This window comes from Gouania willdenowi, chromosome 9 (genome assembly GCF_900634775.1).
Source record: "Gouania willdenowi chromosome 9, fGouWil2.1, whole genome shotgun sequence".
NCBI lineage: Eukaryota > Metazoa > Chordata > Actinopteri > Blenniiformes > Gobiesocidae > Gouania > Gouania willdenowi.
In genome coordinates this window covers 23,047,188-23,070,053 of record NC_041052.1, presented here as the reverse complement: position 1 = coordinate 23,070,053, position 22,866 = coordinate 23,047,188, and the positions used below count along the sequence as shown (strand labels likewise).

Here is a 22,866-nt window from a genome sequence, read left to right as displayed (position 1 = left end):
CATGGCGTCGCACTGACAGCTTGGTGACTCTCATTATCTCCTCCCAGGCACCGATACGGCGTCGGGGCCGGTAACGGAACCGTCGACGGGCAGCCGCTGACCGTTAACAGACACCAGGGAGAAGCTGCTGAGTGTCGCGTTGCTCGGTGCCACTCAGTAACGGACTGAGTACGCGTGTCACGCCCACCGTGCACGGTAACATTATAAAGATAGCCCCGCTGCGGCTAACCCGGGCCAGCCATCTAACAGCCGCTTTAGCGCGGCAGGGACAGGCGTGCACGGGGAGGTTTGTGGACACGGACAGCGGTACCGACAGCAGGCATGTCACTGTAGCCCGCTCCCAGTCTGAGCCACAGGGCGTTTTTTCTGCTTTCCCGTTACTGAATCTTTCATGTTCGCCCCCTTTGGCATCGCTGTCGGAGGAGAGAGCGATGGGCTCCGGGGCCGTGGACTCGTCCCAGTGGCTGTCGGTGAAGGAGGAGACCATTTTTCTCCACGACGGGCTCATTAGGGTCACAGATCTGGCCGAGTTACCCAGTGAGATCGGAGTGTCTGAACAGGGCGACACAGAGCAGGAGGTGAGTGAACCACCACTGCACAGCTAGCACTGTGTTATGATGATGACAAGGGCCCTTTGTTGTGTTTACTTCATTGTAATAAAGTGCTTTTACCTTGTGTATAAACGCGCCTTTAGTGATAGCAGCAGCAGCAGCAGCGATAAGGTTAGTAAGTTTCCTGCCCTGCTTGTTATTGATCCACTGTCAGGGATCAGCCTTCACTGTGCGGCTGATTTCAAAATAAGAGCCAAGAAGGTCTGAGATGGGGCTCACATACAGTTGAGTTTAACGTTTAAGTAGAGCCAGATCTGTAAATCCACTCTCCTAAACTATACATACAACATTGTTGACACTAAAATCCCCCTTTGTTGACAAGTTGAAACTGCTGTCTGACGCTCTGTGGAAGAAATATTTACTGTATATATACTTCAAATCTATAGCTATTAGGGATGTAATGACCTCTAAATCTCACGGTACGATATTTATTGCGATATTGTTGGGAAAACTCATGGTTTTACAGGAACGCACACAGTTTGCAGCAATGCTAACAATAACGAGAATTACACAGTAATATAGTAAACAAAAGATTTAATGCAGATTGCTTTGCTTCAGAAATAAAGCAGTTATTACATATATTACTGCAAACACATACTTTTTTGTGAATGGTGACTATTGAGAAATTGCCTGTTCACTATTTTGACAGTATTTATCATAAGGGGGATGCACATATTCGGACTCGGGCGGACAAGACCTAACACCTCATTTGGCCTGTTTCAAGCATTTTTTTGGTTATACAATAACCATTGAATAACAATGACAACCATCTTGAAAAATGGCCGCCATATGGAATTTTTGAGTGGCCAACGCCTTTTTCCAAAATAGTGTCCCTTAGAGAGAATATGTGCCAAATTTCCTGCTTTTATACCGAAGTGAATGATTTTCTTGAAATATGTAATTAATCTGCTGCACTATTTAGAGTTTTTTGACCAGATTGGATTGTTTCACACAATCCTTAAACCTTTTTTGGGATGCCGGGTTGTTAAGTGGCTTCTCATGTTGCTCGTATTCCCGGAAGCTTGGTGCCCGCCGGTACACGAGCAGTGTTTGCATATTGTCCACCTTTTCTCCTTAATGGTTTCCTGATGTGGTGAAATCAACATGTTTCCACACCTCTGAATTGTAGCCACTGGATCATGCACAAGTTCAACAAACTCTTCAGTTTCTCGCTCTGCTGGCTGCCACTATCCGCCATGTTTCTTTTCCCCTCTGACCTTGCACTGCCGCATGCCATTGGCTCAAATGCATCTAACCTATGACAATGCCCCAAAGCATTATGGTCCTTGAAGTTTACTGTGAAAAAGACCACTACAGCCAAATTAAAAAACTTAATTTTAAGCTCAACGGCTCATTATTTTATACCGTGACATAACCACGACGATCTCGAGAGACTTGTAATATTAATATTGTGACATTCCTAATAGATATTTCATGATGACGTCAGAATAATCATTTTAATTGTACAGTCAAACTTGTACGCAAGTACAACAAAAGCACAATTGAGGCAAAATAAATCCTACATAAACTTCAAGCATTTACCAAGGTATCTCTCATTGGAAAGTAGAAAATTGTCCTTCATTGGTTTTGTCCAGATACTACTTTCCTATTAATATAAAAACCTCTGGTTGGTTCACTGCATGGTCTAAATTTACTTAACGAGAGCTTGGCCTGGATTATTTATGTAGTGCTTTATAGCACACATGTAGTCTCAAAGCATTCTACACTAATGGTCACATTCACACACTGATGGCAGCTGAGCTGCCAAGCAAGGCACCAGCCATCAATCAGGACGGAGCAACTCGGAATGTTCATTAGAGATACAGACGTGCCTTTTGTCACTACTCAACATTCATTTTATCCACATTTCTGCTGCTCATTTTTTGGAAAGCTTAAGGATAGAGACCAAACGTGAAGAAGAGCTGTTTGAAGAAGCTTTAGAGGAAGTTTGTGTTGTACATGATTACATCGCTTCAACAGTTGCTGTGTTGCCTTTGTTTCCTCATTGTCTTGGTAATTGTTACCACACCACCTTGACTTTGAGTTGCCCCCTACTCAATGTATTGCATAATATCAGTGCACGCATGGCATGTATAGGAAGGCAATATTGATCTTTTTTTTTTCATATATGGGGCAAATACTGAGCATGTCTCTGAGTTCACTCGTCAACCCCCCACCCCACCCCACCCCATGTGGAACATGCCCCAGCCTGTTCCTGATCTCCCTTTGATAGCTTTTATCCTACTGTACAAAAACGTGTGTTAATTCCAGTCTCTGACTAAATGTTTGCAAATAATGTATTATCCATTATATATTCAATAAACCAATAACCTTCAGGGTTGCTGAAATCTATTTGTTCTGGATTATAAATGTTACAGATGATGATCCATATTGTTGTTGTTATTTTACACATGTGGGGACATAAACTGGAACTGTAAAATAAGGTTAAATCTAACATACTCGACCATATATTACAAATAAACAATATCTGTTTATGAATATTTGTTAATTGAAAATGAGATTTACTTGCTTACTTAATACTTTATCTTGTCTATTATTTTATAAGAAAACACATTTTTTTGGAATCAATTAAAAAGCTGTGCCTCAGTGCCTGAATATTATAAATACAATTATTTAATTTTGACCACACAATTTAGTGAGCATGCATGAAAGTTAAATGTTCGGACTGTATTTAATGAATAGTCTTTATTTATTTGTATTTATTTATTTATCACTGTAGCATGAGTTTGTTTTTATCTCCATTATAAACACTGTTGATTTTTTCGCGAATTGCATTGTGGGATGTGTAGTTCTGTAAATGAATGCATAGAAGTGTTTTTACTTAATTCTTATTGTGATTTCTTCGCCACACAAGGTGGTCAGTGATTCGCTTGACAGCAATTGTATTGTCCTCTATCCTGTCATGTATTGTCTCATGGGTTTTCCAACTCTTGACTTCATATTTCCGTTATAAATAATTCCACAGCCTTTATGTCTGTAGTTTGTTCATCAATTAAGTAGATATTCATTTTTTTTTAGAAATGATATAATCAAAAAGAACATTTAGTTGTGGATCTAGCTTGTAAATAAATGCATGTTATTGGCCAGTTACTGGTTTTAGTTCTTAGCCGTTTCTCATAGAAAAGTAGAAATATTGTTTTTTGTTTTATTTGATTTGAGAAATAATCTTATTTGATTATGTTTTACGACGTCAGTGAGCACCTGATTTGGAGTTAACGTGGATGCTTCTTGTTTCTGCTGTGACTGTAAGTGCATAATTACGACGGTACCGTACATTACAGTGATAGCACACAGTAGGCTTCAGCAGCCAACCAATGTAAGCAAATAGTACATTTTAAAGTTCCCTTTCCCCTTGCAATTAATTTTTTTAAAATTTAGAATAACTACAATATCAAACCAACCGTACTGTGACAAGGCCACTTTTTTGTAGAGCGCATTTCATACAGAAGTGTCTGTGTTATCTGCCACCGCTGAAATAATAATAATAATCCATTTGCCTTTGACATGCAGACAGATTTTTAAACTGTATTATTATTCATTATTTACTGTGCAAGATATTTTTATAATCACTCTTCATAGTGTAACAGTAGCCCTAAATAATACCAAAATTATACTCTAAATTATACTCACCACATTGTTACTTTGTTGCATACTTAAGTAGTAAATTCTCAAGGCTTTTATTGTGAAAACCAGATCCTGGTCTGACGTTGGATGACAAAGCCTTTACAATGATGCTGACAGAAACTTCTATCAATGGAGTGCATGAGCAGATGTCCCAGCTAATTTGTTGTATATTTTTGCAGGCTTTAACATGGGCTGCTTTTGCTGTTTACTGTGTTTAACATTAGCTATTCATTTTCTCTGCAGTTATTGTAACATTACCAATAACAGTGTCTAACAAATCAGTGCTGGAATTAGTGAGATTATAGTGTATTACTTTTTTATCATTTTCACACCTAATAAGAAATCGTGGTTTAGATTTGGATGATATAAATTATTTATTGATGAAGGTAAACAGCATTAATATTGGCACTGAAAACAGACAACCCAATATTTTGTGGCACTATTTATGACATGTTCTCAGGGGTTTGACATATTCTTAGTTATATACTTAGAATCATTTCTGATTTTCTGTTGTGCACTTTAAGACTCACAAAGCCATTTTGTGCTCGTTTCGGAGTTGTCGCGATGCTTCCTATTTTAATCCACATGCAGCGTTGCTTAGCAGAGCAAGGAGCAGCAGGCCCAGTATCCAGTGAGCAAAGTTACTGTAACAGAAGAAGCATTTCTGAAATTGCATCAATATAAATTGTGCCTTCTAAATGGTATAATGGATTTTTTTTTTCTTCTGGCTCGTGATACGTGGGCCTCAGAGTGTAATCAATATCTGAAATACTGCCTAAGTGCACATAAGGCGCATTGTTTTACTGATGATGGGCTGGAGCAAATGTGCTTTGCTATCTGTGCTGAATATTTAAGGTGATAGGACCCCACAGAGAGGATTTGTCATCAGAATCTGTCGTATTGTTGTCAGTGCGTTCTGAACTGTAAATAAACCACTGGTGTATTAAAAACATTGTCATAGTTCTAATAAGATATTAGTAGTTGGTGTGCAGTGTGTGACTGAGCACATGGGGCTTTCTTTAAGTGTGATGGAGAGCTGATAACAAGTATTTCCTTATTTCCTTAAGATAATTCATAAAAAACTTTGGTTTGTGACTCAAAGTAGGGCTGCTCGATTATAGAAAAAAAATAATAATCATGATTATTCAAACGATGATTTGTCAACCTAAAAGGTATTTATTTTAAAAACCTAAAATATATTCTTTAAACATAAATAATATCCTTCAAACACTAAAATCAACTATGTTCACTTTTGCACAAAACAAAACACTTCTTGCACGTGGTGTGTCTTTGCTCTAGATCTTCATCATCAAACCCAAAGTGTTCCCATAGAAGAGAATTTGACTTGCCACTTGTTTACCAAGTGTTTTTGCTGCATTTGTTCTGTCATGTTTCAAGAGCACTAGCAACGACTTTCTCCGCGTTGGCCTGTAGGCTAGCTCTGGCTTTGAGAGGGGCGGGGCGGAGGGGAGGAGCTTGCATGTGCGTGAATTAAACAACTCAAAGTTAGTATTAATAAGCTGTGTGTGCCAAGCTTTATTATTTGTAGATGTCCGAAATACTGGGTTTGTTTTACTTAGCGAATAACATATTTTTTAATAATCGTTTTTTTCTCGATTATGTTGTTTTTGTAATCGTTGGGTGCAGTAATCAAAATCGTAATCGAATTTTAATTAATTGAGCAACCCTAACTCGAAGTACACCATGGACTGATTTTCTTTTGGTTACCATTAAAGAGTTGTGGAAAAATAGATTTATTCTTTCAGAATTAAATAACAAATTAAAAATTTAACTTTTGTCAATTTGATAAAAAGGTTACTAAGTTAAGACATTGAGTTTTCTTTAGCTTATTTCTTAACCCCTTTTTTTCAAGATAAAAGGTCATTTAAAAAAAGAATGTATACATTTGTTTGAAAATTTTAATGGAGTTATACTTGAATAATAATAAAACTTGCCTAAAGACTATCACTACAGATTTCGCTACATTTTAAATTTTACTGAAAGTTACTTTACTGATTTTTTTTTTTTACGTCTAAAGTTGATCATACTAATACATTTTAACCTGAACCTGGTTGTGGGAAATCCCATATCTCTTGAATATTATGAGATATGGTTAGTGAAGTGATCTTTCTGCTCTTGTGCAGATTTTCTTCTCCAATAATTGAGTTTTGTTGTTATAAGCCTAACAAATGCTGTTATTTTTCTTTTGAACTGTTCATATTTTACTTGCAGATTCTCACATTTGAAACAAAGAACCCAGTGGAGCTTGCTGAGCGCCTGCGTGCTGTCTGTGGGAATCAAAGCAATGCATATGCTCGTCTATTGGAGTACCGTCTCAACGCTCTGCGAGGCCTGTGGGGCGCACAGCGGCAGCTGGCCCTGGAGGAGCAGCAGGATAGGGAGGGAACAGGAGGTGCCGATGAGGAGACCTTGGCCTTGCTCAAAAGACAAGGTCTGCTCCAGCAACCGGAGCAGGCGCCTTTCACTTCCCGTGTTGGTCTACTGTTAGTATTTCCCCTTTTACAATCCCAAACCCGCAGTGACCCGGCGCTCTGCGGCGTCACAGCCGAGGTGCTGCTGGCCTGCCTCCGGGACTGCCAGCCACTTAGCCTCAGCAAAGAGCCTGCTGACTGCCTCAATGGCCTGGAGGGACTGCTGTGCTCGTGGCTGGAAGAAGGTGCCCAGGAGTCCGGTCAACCGGAGAGCCCGGCTCAGACACAGATCCTCCACACACACAGACAGAGGGAAAACGCTGCAGCTGCACTAGTAGCCCTTGCATGTGCCAGGTGAGGCCTTACCTTCAGTATACACTGACCCACCTCCAAAGTTTGAATTCTCTAAATTTCTCAGAGAGCTACACAAAAGCCATGTCATAATTGTAAGAGCTTCAGCTTCTATAACTGGACATACCACAGAGTTGTATCATTTAACTCTTGTCACTCGTGCTTAAATTGTTGAATCACAAGGAATCCACCAAAAAAATCCTCACAAATCAATTAATTGGTTTATAGTTTTTGTTTTTTTACTCGGTGCAACATTAATCCTCATGCAAGATTAGGATGTGAATATACTGGGTGTTTGAATAATTTATTAATTTATTTCTCAAATATTGAGCTTTGTGTTTTAAAGCAGTTTCACCTACCACTACAAACTAAAGGTGTTTTAATTTGTTACTTGCCTCTTCCTGTTTAAAACATTTTAGAATAGCAGCAAAAGGCATATGGTGAAATATATATAAGGCTGTACACACAAATCAGGATGTATAGTACAACCTAAAGAAAGAAAAAAAGGTGCTTTTTATTGCACAGAAAAGCAGTTATAAGAGTCATAATTAAATAAATAAAAACAAAATTTTGAAATAAATACCATTTTGATAAATAACAGACAAATGTATAATATGGCCATTAAATTGTAAAATAAGGTAATATTATTATCGTCATCATCAATCATTATTATTTTATTATAATTAAATATTTCATAATGATTATTTTAACGTCATACTTTTAAAAAGTTTTTATTGATTTTCCAAGATTTTATCAAATAAAAAAACATTTTTACAAAGTACATTTTTGTTTCATAATGTCCTTTTCCACAATAGCCTTTTTATTTCATAATGTTGTTTTTTTTTTTTTAAGCAGAATGACTTCAGTCTGTCAATAAAAGCACATAAGGCAGAGCCAGTTAAATGATTGGCTGATACTTTAAACAGACATGAGCAGCAGCACTTGCAGTATGGATTCAAGCGTGGAGACTTATCACTAATGCTGAGAAGCCTGAGTGCCACGAGTGCATCACACGTTTGAGCAACACAGTTTCATCCCCAACTCGTCACATATTGACGATCGGCCAGGACACCTTTGGAGTTCATTTTCAACGCTGAGGGTTCGTGTTCCGCCTAGTCTTTTTAACGGGCTGACGTCAGGTCACGTGACTGCTGACTCCTCAATGACATCTCACTTCTTTTAGTGGCAAATAGCCTCATTTCGAGATAGATTGTGGCTTTAGAAATGTTTTGATGACATCTAGTGAGAAATGTACCCTTAACTTTCATAGTATCTATTCGGTTTATGTAAACGGTCTATAGTTTTTTATGTTACAACGGACATTCTTCTGTGGGTGCTATAACATCCTATAAACTCCAAAAAACTGCAAGTGGATGTTCTAATTCTCTTATTAAAACCTTTCCTATTTTCATCTCCTAACCGTGGTTGGGGGAGATCCTTATACTCTCCAGAGCTGAATGCAGCTTGTTTTCTGATGTTAAATCCCGGAGACCTCATATAAAAGTGGAACCGTGCAGAAACAACATGCTGCGTTGGAGAGCTGTACTTTATTTACTACCTGCACTGTAAACATAAACCTTGCTACCTGTCCTGATCACTGTGTGACTGGACTCAGGACTTAACACACATACATGCTCCACTGACACGCGCACACACGCATCAGCCGCACGCACGCACCCGTTCCCTCACTCAATATGAACACATTCAAGCTAGACACATCTCACAGCACTATTGCTTTATTTTTTTATTATTATTAATACTTTTATTTATATTCCTTCCCGTTTTATTGTATTCCTCGTTTCTACCACTGTGTCGGTCAAAGAATGGCCTTGACCGGTGTCCAGGAAAACTAATCGATCTTAAAGGATCAAGCAGAGGTCCAACCCACAAGCTTTGAATGACAGACCGAAGTCATTCTGCTGAAAAACGACATTATGAAAAAAAAAAGGCCATTGTGGAAAAGGACATTATGCAGGGGTGGAAAGAGTACATGCAATCTCTCATGCAATAAAAAAGTACAAAGACATGTATAAAAATTGACGAGGTAAGTGCTTGTGTCAATACATCCAATGTGTCAGAGCATCCAATAAAACATTTTCCAGTTAGAGAACATTTCCTATCTAGGAATCTCTGAAAAATATGCGCACTTCTGAGCGGGTGGGTCCACAACCTCCTCAGCCGTAACGGCTATAATGTAAACAAACATGCAAAACATCTTAACGACGATGTTAGCCTGACAGTCAAGGATACATGAGATTTGTTTGTCACATACGTACATATATACAGACCCTTTCCAAAAAATTAGAATATCATGGAAAAGTTGTTTAATTTCCATAATTCCATTCAAAAAGTTAAACTTTCATAGATTATAGACGGGTGAGCAACAGAACCCAAGCTGCTTGAGGTCCAGTGTGAAATATCCACAGTCAGTTATGATTTGGGGTGCAATGTTCTGTTCTGTTCCTCACCTGTCTTCCTCCAAACCCTTGGACCTTGATTCCCTGAATGAAAGGCACACTTTACTTTCATCATAAAAGAGGACCTTGGACCACTGGCCAAAAGTCCAGTCTTTTTTCTCCTCTTTTTTTTCTGCAAAACCTGAAAAGTAAATGGTGATCTCTTCACAGTATTCTAATTTTTTGAAATCCTGTTTCGTGGGTTTTATGAGCTGGAAGCCGAAATTATGTAAAAACAAACAAATAAATACTCTGAATCTATAATCTATGAAAGTTGAACTTTTTGAATGGAATTATGAAAATTAAACAACTTTTCCATGATATTCTAATTTTTTGGAAAGGGTCTGTACTACTACTGAATAGTACTTTATGAGGTGTAGTGCAATAGCATTAGGGTGTTCAGCTTTATGTGCACAGTGTTCAGCAGGGGTGAAAGAAAGAAGGTAAATAATAGTAAATGAGCATTTAACATGAAACTAATGCTGTATAAACACAGCCACAAAAACAAAGTTAGCTCGCTAACATACCTCTGACCAAGTGGTCGCTGCAAACACGGGCATCAGCAGACTCTGCTCCTCCCAACCGCAGACATAGGTTTAAAATCCACTTTTTACGGCGTTGTTCTGTGAGCTTTTTACATTTCTCACCTTTGTGAACGACAATCTTTGGCACTCTATAAAATGTGTTTTCCTTTTCTTGGTTAAAACGATTGGAGCAGCCGTACACTACACAAAACATGGGCATTTTGATGATTTCAGACGGCAGATTCTCATACTTCCTGCCTTCCATTTGAATTTAGCGCTCTTGCTTTGCCGCGATGCAGCAATGTGAGTGACATCACGTGAATCAACAGAGCAGGCCATAGACATATACACATTCCATTGGCTGATCCTCACAGCAACTCTAGGCTACGTTCAATAGCACAAATGTAAAACAATTACACCACAGTATATTATTTCTATGGCGCAGACTCTCGTCCTTGCACGATTTATTTTACTAACGGAATCTAAGTACTGTTACTTGAAACAAAATTTACTTAAGTAAAATTACAGATTTTAGAAAGTACTCAATAAAAGTACACAAAAAACCTACTCAATTACAGTAACGAGAGTAAAAGGAATTCATTGCTTTCCACCCCTGACATTATGAAATAAAAATTGACTTTGTAAAAAATGTTTTTTATTTTAAAAAATCTTGAAAAATAAATAAATAGTCATTATTTTAAAAAGTATGACATTGGTTAAATAATAATTATGAAATATTTAATTATCATAATAATAAATAGATATTAAAGAATAATAAAACATATTTCATTATAATATTACCTTATTTTACAATTTAATGACCATATCATATATTTGTCTGTTATTTATCAAAATGGTACTTATTTCAAAATGTTATTATTTATTTAATTGTGACTCTTTTGGGCTTCCATAGTTTTGTGGCTACACTCCGCTTCTGTTGTTGACAACAGATCTCGACTTGTCAAATCCAGAAGCCTCCACTCATTGTTCAGCTTCTGTTTAGGTTGAGGACTCTTTGTTGGAGGGAACCATCCAGCATGGGAGGTTTTTTTTTTTTACTGACAGGCTTATGTAAATAAAAAAACTATTAGATTTACTCTCTCTCTGTTTTGTTTGGACCAGAATAAACAAAAAAGACTATCTGGTCCTGTGAGTTAAATTCTTCTGGGGATCCTATACAGTATGTACAGTACTAAAGCAGGCATATATACAGTATATATTTGAACACTGAACCGATCCATCTTTGCACTGGTTAGGACAATAATTTTAAGAATAACCTGATTTATGTCTCACCTTGGATGTCTTTATTTGATCACATCTCGCTTTTGTTTCTAATCTCTAGTTAACATGTGTTAGTACTCGGAGTCATTTATGATTGCTTTAACTTTAATGCACCCTTCTCTGTCTGTTATTTGTTTACAGGGGTTCTTTGAAAACCTTCATCCACACAGTTCACCTGTTACAGAAACAAACAGATTTAGGTCAGCTCCCTGTGTCGGATGTCCTGTACAGGTGAGGAACAAACTCCGAATCATATGAAGCGCAAAGATTTACAGTATATAATAGTTCTGCAACATGAAATATCTCATTATGTCCCCTTATGCCAAAGACTTTTGCTCTTAGAAGGAGGACCAGGCTCTCCATCCTGCCTCCTTGGTGGCAAACACAGCGTCTCCTGGGGCTTTGAGGACATGCTACCCACACCTGATAATTCAACAGGAGCAGCAGAAAGTAAAGGTGAGGCCCTGGTCAAAGAGTATTTGAGATATTGGTCATTTGACATAGAAGTTTCTATTTTCCTGACTCAGTGAACAATTATGGTGGTTATACTTGGCATTGTAATCCACCATCTTATCAATAGTCATCTTTGCTTCTTTAGGTTTCTTATAGTCCTAGTTAGTTTGCTCTCTTGCCATTTAGAAACTCATGATGCCGTGGAAATAAACTTATTTTCAAATGACATGTTGTTTTACCTCAGGTATCTCTGATGTGTTTTGTCATTTACCCTCTTACAAACTGTTTCTATGTAATTGTCTTTTAGACACTGATCTGGGGCGTTGTTTAGCCACAGATGGGCTTTACCTGTACACCACTAATTCCTCAGGGAGAGGACTCAGCAAGCTGGGCTCTGGTTTACATGGGACACTGAGGTACTGTCAAACTACTCTGAGCATCTGTTTCTTCTTCAGAATTCAGGCAAAAGCAAAAGGAATAACTGAAGAGGCAAAAAACCACAACAACCATTTATTTTCACGCAGTTCCTTCAACATAAAAGCAACATAAAAGCAAAGCTACCTCATATTTCCATTCTGTCCATTCAGAGGACGAGAGTTCGCTTGTTTGCTCAGCACCAGAGTTTCAGTGACTTTTCACATATCGCAAAAAGACTGGAGTATCCGTGGAAGCGAAGCATGGTGCGGAACAAAGAGTCATGTGTGAAAGCACCCTAACAAAGCAGCCTTCTGACTCACTCTAAGGCCATAGATAGTAGAAATGATAATGATCGACTCTGGATATTATCTCAGCAATGCTAATGGACAAAGTGACTGCATGAGAAATGACTTTTCTTAGTATCAGGGTTTACTAATGCAACACAAAAATATGTTTTTAAACAAATGTTTGTTAAATGTTAGCGCCACAGAAACAAACAGTCGTTAGTAGAGCATAATGTTGGAATGGCTGCTCTGTGTGTTGGTGCAGGGGGTTTGTGTATTGTCGAAATGAAGAGTTGGAACCTGGCTGGGTGGTGTTCAGCAGCGGTCGCCTCCTTCATCGCCCCTCCTCCTTTGATGCCAAGCCTCATCAGCTGTGCCAGGTCATTGACCCCTTCACCCTCCAGGTAATTCCTATTTTTATCTCCATGTTTTTAATCCTTACACTCTTTTTTTTTTTTTTTTTGCTACAATTATTCTACATTATATGTGAATAAATAGCCGAAGACAAGTGCATAAATTATTCTCTCAATGTGCTGTATTTTAAATATGGATAAATCAATAAATAAATGTGAACATTTAATTGTTTAACGTTCTTAGCTATAGCCGTGCAAATTTCAATTGTCCTCAGGTGTGCCAGATTGTGCCCATGCCAGCCCATCACTTCCCTGTGGGCAGCAGCATGACCACGCTGCACCTCTGCTCAGATGGAACATACTTGTACTGGGTCTGGTCTCCTGCCAGTCTCAATGAGAAAACACAGAAAGGTCACTCAGTCTTCATGGATGTCTTTCACCTGTCTGTGAGTACTGTACGATACCCAGTGTAATCCCTGTGATGTATTATGTCTGCAGTGCCACAGTTTTATCTGCATTGTTCCCTCTTACAGACACAGACGGGGCTTTGCATTGCAGACATCCTGCAGGAGAGAGTTATTCTGACTCGCAAAGAAGGCGAGTCATCCAAGTGCTTGAATGAACTCCTCTTGAGTCGAATGTCACGCTTCCGGGCCTCCCATTCTGCCACATTGGCTGCTCTCACAGGCTCTGCAATCACTAACACAGTTAAAGAGGAGCAGTCTGGTAATGGTAGAAAAACCAAGTCCTCCAAAAATCTAACATATCTAATGTACAAGTCATGTGGATAATTATCTGCAGTGACCTGTATTTGTTTGTTTTGCAGCTGTTAATACGAGCTGCGGACTTCCCCTAAAGACTCTAAGGAAGACCCCAATGTATGTATGTGGGACCTATCTAGTAATGCTCGTCTCCCCTCCTGGTGTATCTGGGAGCTCTGCCACACGCTCTTTATTTGGAGGTTCAAACAACCTGTCCTCACTCAAAAGTAAGAGCATGAGGAAATACTGCTGATTCCCATAGCTTTTGTTTGTTTTTTTTGCTTTGTCTGTTTGCTTTAGGGCCTTTTTCGTATATTTCAGTTTTGAGCTTTTAGAAAGGTGCACACAAATCAAAATTAGATTATATTTTTGAAGTGAACATTCCGTAACCAGTTTTTTCCCCACATCAAATTTGGATGCATTAAAACTGTTTCTTTGTGTTTGAATCTCTCTTGTAATCAACAGTTGATTTGTTTTTTGGTTCAGTTTTAGCCTCTGGTTTAGTTTTCAACCTGGCTGACGGACAGTTCAGTAGCCGTGCAGACCTCATCGATGCTCCTGGTAGTTCTCTTGGCAGGGGCGCTCAGGTGGCGGGGCTAGGTAAGCTCAAACTCTGTCCCAAATAGACCAAGTAGAACTTCAGAAAACAGTCATATTTGGCCAACCCTAATAACCATAAATGTACAACTCTTATCTTTTCCCTTAAAGGAGCATGCTATGATGCTCTAAACAATTTAATATGGACCTGCTCAAGTGACTACATAGATCAGTGGTGCAATCCAGGGAACCAGGCCTTTCATCATGTGTGCCATAGGCTTGGTGTAAGCCATGTCATCAAAGAACCCAAAGGTAGAAACGAGCCAAGCAGCAAGCATTAAATACTTCTTCTCATATGAGGTGAATTCAGATGTTTAATTACTTGCAAAAACGGTTGTTTTTCAGAAGAAACTGTGGCCACCGGTGAAGTCATCAACCAGTTACTTCATCATGTCGGTGCGATGTGTATCCACCAGCTCAACCTGCTGGCAGCAAGCAGCAACAGTTTGCCCCTGGGAGCACTGCTGGGTAAACAGCATCCCATGGAGGCACATCATTTCAGCAGCATCTGTGACATCATGGAGAAGGCAATGGTCAATGGAGATACTTCTATCATACGCTGCATCTTAGTAGTCTTCCAGGTCGGTTTCAGGAGCCACTTAAAGAGAAATTGGCAGGAAATTCAAAAACATTTTCTGTATTTTTAGGTTAATTTGTGTCTGTCTTTCTTAGGTTGTGTTTAGGTTTTTTAAATCGGAACAGAACCGAGAGAGTGTGCGGCGTTCTGGTCTCCTGCTCTGGCAGCTATTGATGGCCCCTGTGAACAAAATAGGATCCGAGATTCAGAGAGAGGTGTGCCTGGCCATCAGGTATGCTCTAGACTTAACAAAAACACACAGTGTAATGAATGCCCATGTCATTTAACATTTCTTATTGTATGTCATTTCCTCTCTTATCTTTTGCTGCAGTTCTGGCCTCAACACGCTGTACCAAGGCGAGGCTGAACTAAACAAGCTGTTGAAGCTGGTTCTAACTGAAGGTTTTTATTGGACAAATAGTTTGATGAAAGCTGGCTGGAACAATGGTTAATAGACAATTATGCTTATTGTGGCATGTGTTTGTGTGTAACAGGTGAAAGAAACACTGGCCTGTCTCACCTTCGGGATGTTATTCTCACTAACTTAGCCGACCAACTACAGAAAAACAGGTTTGGGAGTGAAGAGGATGACCACTACAGGTAAATGTCAGCCCTATTTGCTGAGTGTCCAGTATATCTACATGGAAATATCATAAATCTTAAACCTTTTACAGGCTCAGCGATGAGCTGCTGCAGTGTATCCTCAAAACAGTGGTTCGGGAATCCTGCCTTCTAATCACCAAATGTCAAACTGTTGCTCGAGATGACTTCCAAAAGCTGCTCTCCACTGTTCCAGTATGACCTGCATGCAGTCAATGCAACAAAAAAACAATTTCAAGGTGCCTTTCCACAAATTTGACAATATTGATTTTGTTCTTTAGGCCGTCTCACCTAGTCTGCGCTACCTCATGGCCGTTCAGAATCATCTTCTCAGTAACACCATCCTCATTCGTCCAGATGATAGCGATGACAGTGACAGCTCCCTACAAGGGGAAACAATGAAGGTACAGGTAGATATCCCCTTTAAATACCCCTACCTCTGCATGTGTACGTAACAAAACATTTTCTCATTTTGATGCATGAAATAAATGGATGGACTTTGTCGCAGTGTTACGTAAGTATGGGCCTGTTCTGTGTGTTGTCCTCAGGAGCTACAAAGCAGCATTCTGTCCCTGGCTACCAAGATTCTGATGGGATGTGATGAAGTGCTGGAAACTCTGCAGGAGGTGACCACAGCTCTGATTAACAGTGACATATCTGACAGAGAGACCAGGTAAGGTTTTCATTATTGAAATTATTTTCTTGCAAGACACGGTTTTTTTTTTTCCTGTAAAATGTTTTTGTCATTTCTATGTGAGAGAATATTTAAAACAAATCCATAACATCATCTACAGGATTGCCAAAGCCTTTTATAAGAAAAGAAGATTTAGCTTAGCATGTGTGCGTGATCCCACATTATTCTCCAAATAAAACACTGCTTAATCGTACATATTTTTTTTAAATAATGATATCCTGGAAGCATCTCAACAGCAACAGCTTTATTCTAGCTTTTTAAATGTCCTGGTTCAGGTTGAAAGGCTTGGAACAGATCACCAAGGCCACTATGCTTGGACACCTGCTGCCAGTGTTGCTCACCTCACTGATGCACCCCAACCTGCAGACCCTGACCCTTGCTGATGCACTCATGCCTCAACTTGTGCAGCTTGTGCTCTACACCAGCCAGGTAAGAGTCCAAACCTCAGTAAGGTCAACGAGTTCCATCTTTTATATATAACTCGTTATAAAAGTAAAGATTATTAAATTATTAAAGTATTAATGGTTCCCTTTTTTCCCAGACTGCCTTGTTACTAAAGACTCAGTCTCTACTTTTCACTGAAGAGCATCTATCTATCAGTGGTTCGCTTGGACAGGGAGCAAAGGCATGTGCTGCTGATGACAAGTACGTTTTCTCCCAAGCCATTTGATTCTATGGCTAATCTCTTTTTTTGGTTGTTTTGTTTAAGTTTTAAAATTGATTTGTGTCTGTAACATTAGAATTCTTGATGAACGTGAGGAGCCCGGCTTCCTGACAGGACTGAAAATCCCTGCCCCATGGGCTGCTGGGAAAACGGTTGAGACGGTGCACCCAGTGAGAGACAACTACAAGTTCAAAGAGACAGTCCACATCCCGGGTGCCCGCTGCCTGTACCTTCGTTTTGATTCCCGCTGCTCCTCCCAGTACGACTATGACAAAGTAAGGACTTCCATATATCTGCATAACGGTTGGAGAGCGCTTGTCGTGTTTAGTAGCTTTTAAGGAGCTCGTTAACAGGTTTTTTTTTTTTTGGGTTGAGAATTTTCTTACTTTGTTTGGGACCTCTTTTCATGTCGGATATATTGATTTGCTCATTTTCTTAGTTGGTTATCTATGCTGGTCCTAACACCAATAGTCGTAAAGTCACTGAGTATGGAGGGAACACTCTGGGCTATGGTAGCCGCAGTGTCTTGGGGACAGGATGGCCTAAGGACCTTGTAAAGGTAATGAACGCAGCTTTAAGCATCATACAGTCAGCTGTTTTAAATTGTTTTATAATTTTGAATGTGTTTTCTCAGGTTGAAGGAGACACAGTGACCTTTTCTTTTGAAATGAGAAGCGGACGTGAGCACAACACACCAGATAAAGCTATGTGGGGGTTCTCTTGCACTGTCAGAGCACAGGTAAAAAATTTTTTTAAAAAAAGCATTCCCTTTGACTCTATATTATATTTTTATGATTCTGCTCAGATTAAGGGTCAAGAATATCAGAAACTAATATTTATTGCTTTCAGGAGTCCTCTGAGGACGTCTCTGGAGGCCTTCCTTTCTTGGCTGATCTTGCCCTGGGTCTGTCGGTGCTGGCCTGCTCTATGCTCCGCATTCTGTACAATGGGCCAGAGGTGACGAGAGAAGAGGAGGCCTGCCACGACTTGCTTTGCTCAAAACTACTGCAAAGGTGAAACATCTGTACAAAACTCTAGATAATGTGACGCTGATGGTACCTGAAAGTGTCCTGCTACTTACTAGCAACTGATTACAGAAAAATGGAGACAAATAAATAAATACCATGTGGTCTTTTACCCAGGTGCCAGTGGCAGGTAGAAGCAAATGGTGCCATCTCTCCTGCTCTTACGCCGAGTCCTTCTCCACTGCCGCTCACAATTGAGGAAGACAGAGAGTTCACATACCCATCTGATGTCCTCATCCCACCTCCAGGTCTCATGCCAGGGTCCTACTTTGACCTGCCTCGTATCCGCCTTCCCCCGGGGATTATGGGTAGGCTACGAGAAGTGTCCGGGAGGGCTCGACCACAGTTCAGACCTAGTATCAAGTAAGATTAAACATCTGCCTTTAATACTCTTTAAAAATAACAAAATAAATTTGTACCATTAAAACTGTCTTTTTGAAGGGAGGTGATCAGACCAGATATTATGGAGGAGGTTATAGTATCCTGCGTCATAAAGCATCTTAGCCTGGTCGATGCTCTACAGTCACTTGTGAACTATCAGTATCGTGAGGATCATGCAGAGGAATACGACCTTGTCTGTAAGATCATGGCTGAGACCTTCAAGAAGATCAATGCAATGGAGCGTCAGCTGCAGGTGAAGTTACATAGCAAAAGGAAAGAAGAAAAGCTTTTGGCTCATCATCAATCAAGCTAAAAATACATAGTGTGTTGTGGTCACTTATGGATTTTAATAGGCTCATTTAAAAGCTTCTGTTATTTGATTTTTTCAGTAAAATATAAATTGCACTTGAATACACAATAGGTACTTGAAAGTTTTTAAAAGCGTAAAACACCAGGTCTGTGCTTGATTATCTCTTCTGCTGTTTTCAGAGTGTCGCAGAACTAGAACAGAAATGGCAGAATGAGGTAGACGAGGCTCAAAATGGAAAACTGGAAAACAACACTCCATTCTTTCATGACTACCACTTTTTTGAGGTAATGCGATATAGTTACACAATATTGTTCGTTCACCATAGATGCTCTATCCCTCGGTGTTATTTGTTGTCATCTAAATTGTGTCTTTTAAAACAGAACAAAATGAAGGAACTGGAATTACTCTGCTCCTTGAAGGAGGTCCCAATTGATTTCAGTGACTTGGAAAATGTCGTTCTTTCACTGAGGCATGTTTTTTTTTTTTTTTTTTTTTTTTTTCAAGCAGTGTTTGTTTAAATCTCATCTAGTAGGTTTATGCTCACATCATCTGTGTTTGCACGTACAGGGAGAAGTTCTTCCAGGATGTGAACTGCACACACATGAGAAGTAGCACTCCACTGGCCAAAACAAAAACTCTGGTTAAAAGTCTGATGAACCGCACCGAGCTGCTGCTCCATGTTACCATTGCACCGCATTGCAGAAGCGTGACTACAACACCAGCAGGCACACCAGGCCCAGGTACACTCATCCTATTTCATTTCATTTTATTAAAAGCCCCATTAGCTCCTGACTTTTTGCAGGAGCTATTCTGCCTGGGGTTTATGTGTCAATGTTCTGTAAGTTTGCAGCTTTGCTTGGGGGTTGACATATGCACTTATATCCAGTGGAGATGTTGCGTGATACTCCTTTAAAGCTGTTTAATGTTGCACACTTTGATTACCCGTTTTAAGGAGAAAAAATAATTTCTTATTGATGACATACTAACCAACATCAATTCTTTCAAATTTACATTCAGCCTCTGCCAAGTTGGTGTCAGATGCCAAGACGGTGATCCCTATGGTGAAGCAGCCAGTCTTCTTACGTAGCATGTCTGCGCCCTCTGACTTGGAGATGATTGCAAACCAAGATCTAGAGTTTACACATGCTCCACAAAGGTCTGATTAGATTTTCACAGATAACACATAAATGAAACCTTGAGGAAAACTAAATACGAAGGTTGATTTATTATATATTTTTGGTCCTAGGAGGCGACATCATCCCACCAGTCATCGTAGTAGCTCGTTTACGCTGCTACAATCTCTAGCCATTGAAGACAGTCGAGATAAACCAACATACAGCGTGCTGTTAGGACAGCTCTTTGCCTTTATTGGGACCACACCCGATCAGGCTGTAAGTGTCATTGGTTTATTTTGCTTTACAGAGCTGGACTTTTAGACTTGACATATGTTGTGCGTTTTGTCTCTGTAGGTATCGAGCAGCAGTTTCCTGTCTGCTGCACAGACACGCTGGAGACGGGGCAGCACACGGAAACAAGCACTTGTGCACATGAGGGAACTGCTCACTGCTGCTGTTAGAGTGGGAGGTGTCACACACCTTGTGGGTCCAGTCACTATGGTGCTGCAGGGTGGCCCAAGGTATGATTAGCAGTAGATGAAATCTGAAGTGGTTGTTCTGTAAGATGAAACCAAGTTCGTTAATTGGGAGTGTGTGTGCTGTGTGTTGTGTGTGTGTGTTACCATTGCAGGATTGAGGAGCTGACCTGCGGTGGAATGGTTGAACATGTTCAGGAGGCCTTTGGAGAGACAATGACATCCGTCGTGTCGCTGTGTGCTCGCTACCCAATTGCGTGTGCCAACAGCATTGGTTTGCTTTGCACAATTCCTTACACCAGGCAAGAGTTTTCAATTTAAACAATCTTGTTTTTGTTTGTACTAGCATTTAAAATCCACGTTCCTCACTGTTATTTGGTAACTGTGTCATTTTAGGAGTGAAGAGCAGTGCCTTGTGCGGAGTGGGCTGGTTCAGCTCATGGATAGCTTGTGTAGTTTAAGTGGTCAGAGGGAGTGCAGCTCAAACGAAAAGCAAACAAAAAAGCAGAAAGTTGCCACAATGGCTTGGGCTGCTTTTCAGGTGCTAGCTAACCGCTGTATAGAGTGGGAGAAAGTAGAAGGTATGCAGATACTCACTGCTTTGTGATATTCCATCTTTTATTATATTATGGTTTCGTCAACCACTTTTTCTCTTTAAAGGAGGCTCTACAGATGCAGTTCATTCAGGCCTCGCGAGGCAAGTGTCAAGCCTACTGACCAACCATCTAGCCAGAGCAACCGAGTGCTGTGGAAATCAAGCAGCAGGCAACGATGCTTTACAGGATGTGCTGAGTTTACTCAATGATCTTTCAAGGTGATTTTATTCATTGTGTGTATCTGTCATGGACACTACATTTTTGTGGTGCAGATTTGAGAATAATTGAATGTTTGTCCCTTTTTCTGTCCAGGAGCCACATTGGAAAAGCCATTCTCAGCCAGCCGGCATGTGTGTCAAAGCTGCTGTCACTGCTGCTTGACCAGCGACCCTCCCCAAAGCTAGTACTGATCATCTTGCAGCTGTGCAGAGCAGCTTTGCCTCTCATGAGTGTGGAGGACTGTGGAAATGTGGCTCTACCTTCATGGAGCTACTCTATTAATACACTAGATGCTGAGCAACAGGATGCCAGTGACCCAGCCTCGCGCATCGCGTCCCTTTTGCTTGCTAAACTGGCAGATTATGTTGTTCCAGGTCTGTCTCATACTTTTCTAGTGATGATGAATGAGAATTTTTGACTATTTTATTTTTTTTTACTTTTTTGATGATTGTTTTCTTTTCCCCCAGGCTGTCAGACCCTTCTGTCTCCAAGCTCGTCTGAGCCAGACACAAGTCTGTCTCGAGCCAGCTCCAAAGGAGCTCTAAAATCAGACGATTTTGGGGAGGAAGGAGAAGCAGTTGATGGGAAATTGTCAATTTTCATCCACAAAAGGGAGGACCAGTCATCTCATGAAGTCCTCCAGCCACTCCTAAGGTAAGATTTCATTACCTTTTATTTTTACAGTAGTCAGTAATTTCTGCTCTCTGATTCCTTTTTTTATTCATAATGTAGTAGCTCTGAGGGACGTCCATTTCGACTGGGCACTGGTGCAAACATGGAAAAGGTGGTAAAGATGGACAGAGACATGACAAAGGTCAGGATTGTACCTTAGATATGATTAATATGATCATTTGTGTTTTGGTTGAAGCCACAGTTAACCCATGTCACATTTTTAACTCACTTAAGAGTGGAAACTGTGAGGTGATCACAGAAGAGGCAGCCGCTGCCCTAAGAAAGGCCAACAAGTGGGCACAGTCTGGGCTGATTGTTAGTGTTGGACCTCCTGTGGAGGCGTTGGCCCAGGAAACTGCTGGAGGCATTACCACCGGGGACAAGAAGAAAACGGCTCAGACTGCTGTATGCAGGGACAGAAACACAGAGTTGGCCAGGTACCCTTTTAGCTTTTTCATTTTTTGTATTTAAATATATTTAAGAAAACATACCATATTTATCTCTGCTGTGATTGCAACTTTTTCCTTTAAACTCCTTTTAAACAGGTCAGATCCAGTTCGGCCTTTTATCAGCGGTCATGTTGCCAACAGTATGGCGGCTGAGGTTATTGCACTCTTGCATAGTCTGCTTACTGCTCCAGAGTCCAACACTGCACAGATCTGGACAAGCACTGCTGAAAAAGTAAAGAATATATTCACATAATATTTACATAGGTTCACATGACACTGTCTTGACATTGTTTCAAGAACTTTGCAGGAAGTTAAGATGGATCTTGATCATAAAAACTGCTGCTGATAATTTCTGTTGATTGATATCCGTCTTCAGTGTTTTGAATGGTTTCTCTGTTATAGGTGCTTTCCCGGGCTCTGATGTTCATCCCACAACTAGGGAAGTATGCTGAAAGTATTCTGGAGAATGGCAGCAGCAGTGGAAGAAAACTAGCCAAACTGCAGGCTATTGGTCGACAGGCTGTCGCTGCTCTTTGCGCGCTTGGAGGCTTTAAAGAAACCATTAAAATTGGATCTGAGGTCCAGGTGAGTTACATGCAGTTGAATACCAATTAAAATTGCTTTAAATCTAAATGGAACACAATTTTGTGTAGGCCTGTATAATAAAACCTGTTAAATCTTGGTTTTTAGCCTAATCAGTGTGACTCTCTTGCTCTGCAGGTGGTGGGTAAAGGCGTGCTGGGTAGTGTGGGCATTGTCATGTCCATAAATGAGCAGGAGGGCATCGCTACAGTAAGGTTTCCTTCTTGCGAGTACAGAAAAGCCTGTAAAGCATCAGACATTCTCACCGTGCCAATTTCTCGTCTCTGCACTCCAAGATCAGAAGTAAGAATTTCAACACAGACCTCCTGCAGTCTACAGTT

General features: G+C 40.2%; 1 protein-coding gene across 7 annotated transcripts in view; it reads left to right on the top strand.

Moving 5' to 3' along the window:
* Positions 1-408: 408 nt before the first annotated feature.
* hectd4 (HECT domain E3 ubiquitin protein ligase 4) overlaps positions 409-22,866 on the top strand; it is a 48,373-nt gene continuing 25,915 nt past the window's right edge. Inside the window, exons 1-42 of one of the 7 annotated variants that reach the window (XM_028456528.1) lie at positions 409-578; positions 6,489-7,042; positions 11,442-11,531; positions 11,629-11,756; positions 12,061-12,169; positions 12,720-12,858; positions 13,083-13,253; positions 13,341-13,533; positions 13,634-13,795; positions 14,055-14,168; positions 14,277-14,417; positions 14,511-14,746; positions 14,838-14,974; positions 15,074-15,144; positions 15,237-15,342; positions 15,417-15,537; positions 15,624-15,746; positions 15,891-16,015; positions 16,312-16,465; positions 16,578-16,681; positions 16,777-16,975; positions 17,140-17,259; positions 17,335-17,439; positions 17,550-17,713; positions 17,843-18,088; positions 18,167-18,359; positions 18,596-18,700; positions 18,797-18,885; positions 18,984-19,156; positions 19,434-19,572; positions 19,663-19,807; positions 19,886-20,052; positions 20,163-20,309; positions 20,404-20,588; positions 20,668-20,821; positions 20,916-21,196; positions 21,290-21,476; positions 21,555-21,636; positions 21,729-21,931; positions 22,040-22,175; positions 22,346-22,528; positions 22,664-22,828. In XM_028456528.1, coding sequence (XP_028312329.1) covers positions 432-578; positions 6,489-7,042; positions 11,442-11,531; positions 11,629-11,756; positions 12,061-12,169; positions 12,720-12,858; positions 13,083-13,253; positions 13,341-13,533; positions 13,634-13,795; positions 14,055-14,168; positions 14,277-14,417; positions 14,511-14,746; positions 14,838-14,974; positions 15,074-15,144; positions 15,237-15,342; positions 15,417-15,537; positions 15,624-15,746; positions 15,891-16,015; positions 16,312-16,465; positions 16,578-16,681; positions 16,777-16,975; positions 17,140-17,259; positions 17,335-17,439; positions 17,550-17,713; positions 17,843-18,088; positions 18,167-18,359; positions 18,596-18,700; positions 18,797-18,885; positions 18,984-19,156; positions 19,434-19,572; positions 19,663-19,807; positions 19,886-20,052; positions 20,163-20,309; positions 20,404-20,588; positions 20,668-20,821; positions 20,916-21,196; positions 21,290-21,476; positions 21,555-21,636; positions 21,729-21,931; positions 22,040-22,175; positions 22,346-22,528; positions 22,664-22,828 — 6,693 coding nt within the window. In that variant the 5' untranslated portion in view covers positions 409-431. Of the gene's footprint in view, positions 579-6,488; positions 7,043-11,441; positions 11,532-11,628; positions 11,757-12,060; positions 12,170-12,719; positions 12,859-13,082; positions 13,254-13,340; positions 13,540-13,633; positions 13,796-14,054; positions 14,169-14,276; positions 14,418-14,510; positions 14,747-14,837; positions 14,975-15,073; positions 15,145-15,236; positions 15,343-15,416; positions 15,538-15,623; positions 15,753-15,890; positions 16,016-16,311; positions 16,466-16,577; positions 16,682-16,776; positions 16,976-17,139; positions 17,440-17,549; positions 17,714-17,842; positions 18,089-18,166; positions 18,360-18,595; positions 18,701-18,796; positions 18,886-18,983; positions 19,157-19,433; positions 19,573-19,662; positions 19,808-19,885; positions 20,053-20,162; positions 20,310-20,403; positions 20,589-20,667; positions 20,822-20,915; positions 21,197-21,289; positions 21,477-21,554; positions 21,637-21,728; positions 21,932-22,039; positions 22,176-22,345; positions 22,529-22,663; positions 22,829-22,866 lie in introns of all 7 variants that reach the window. The other 6 variants (XM_028456527.1, XM_028456526.1, XM_028456525.1 and 3 more) reach the window with 6 other exon arrangements.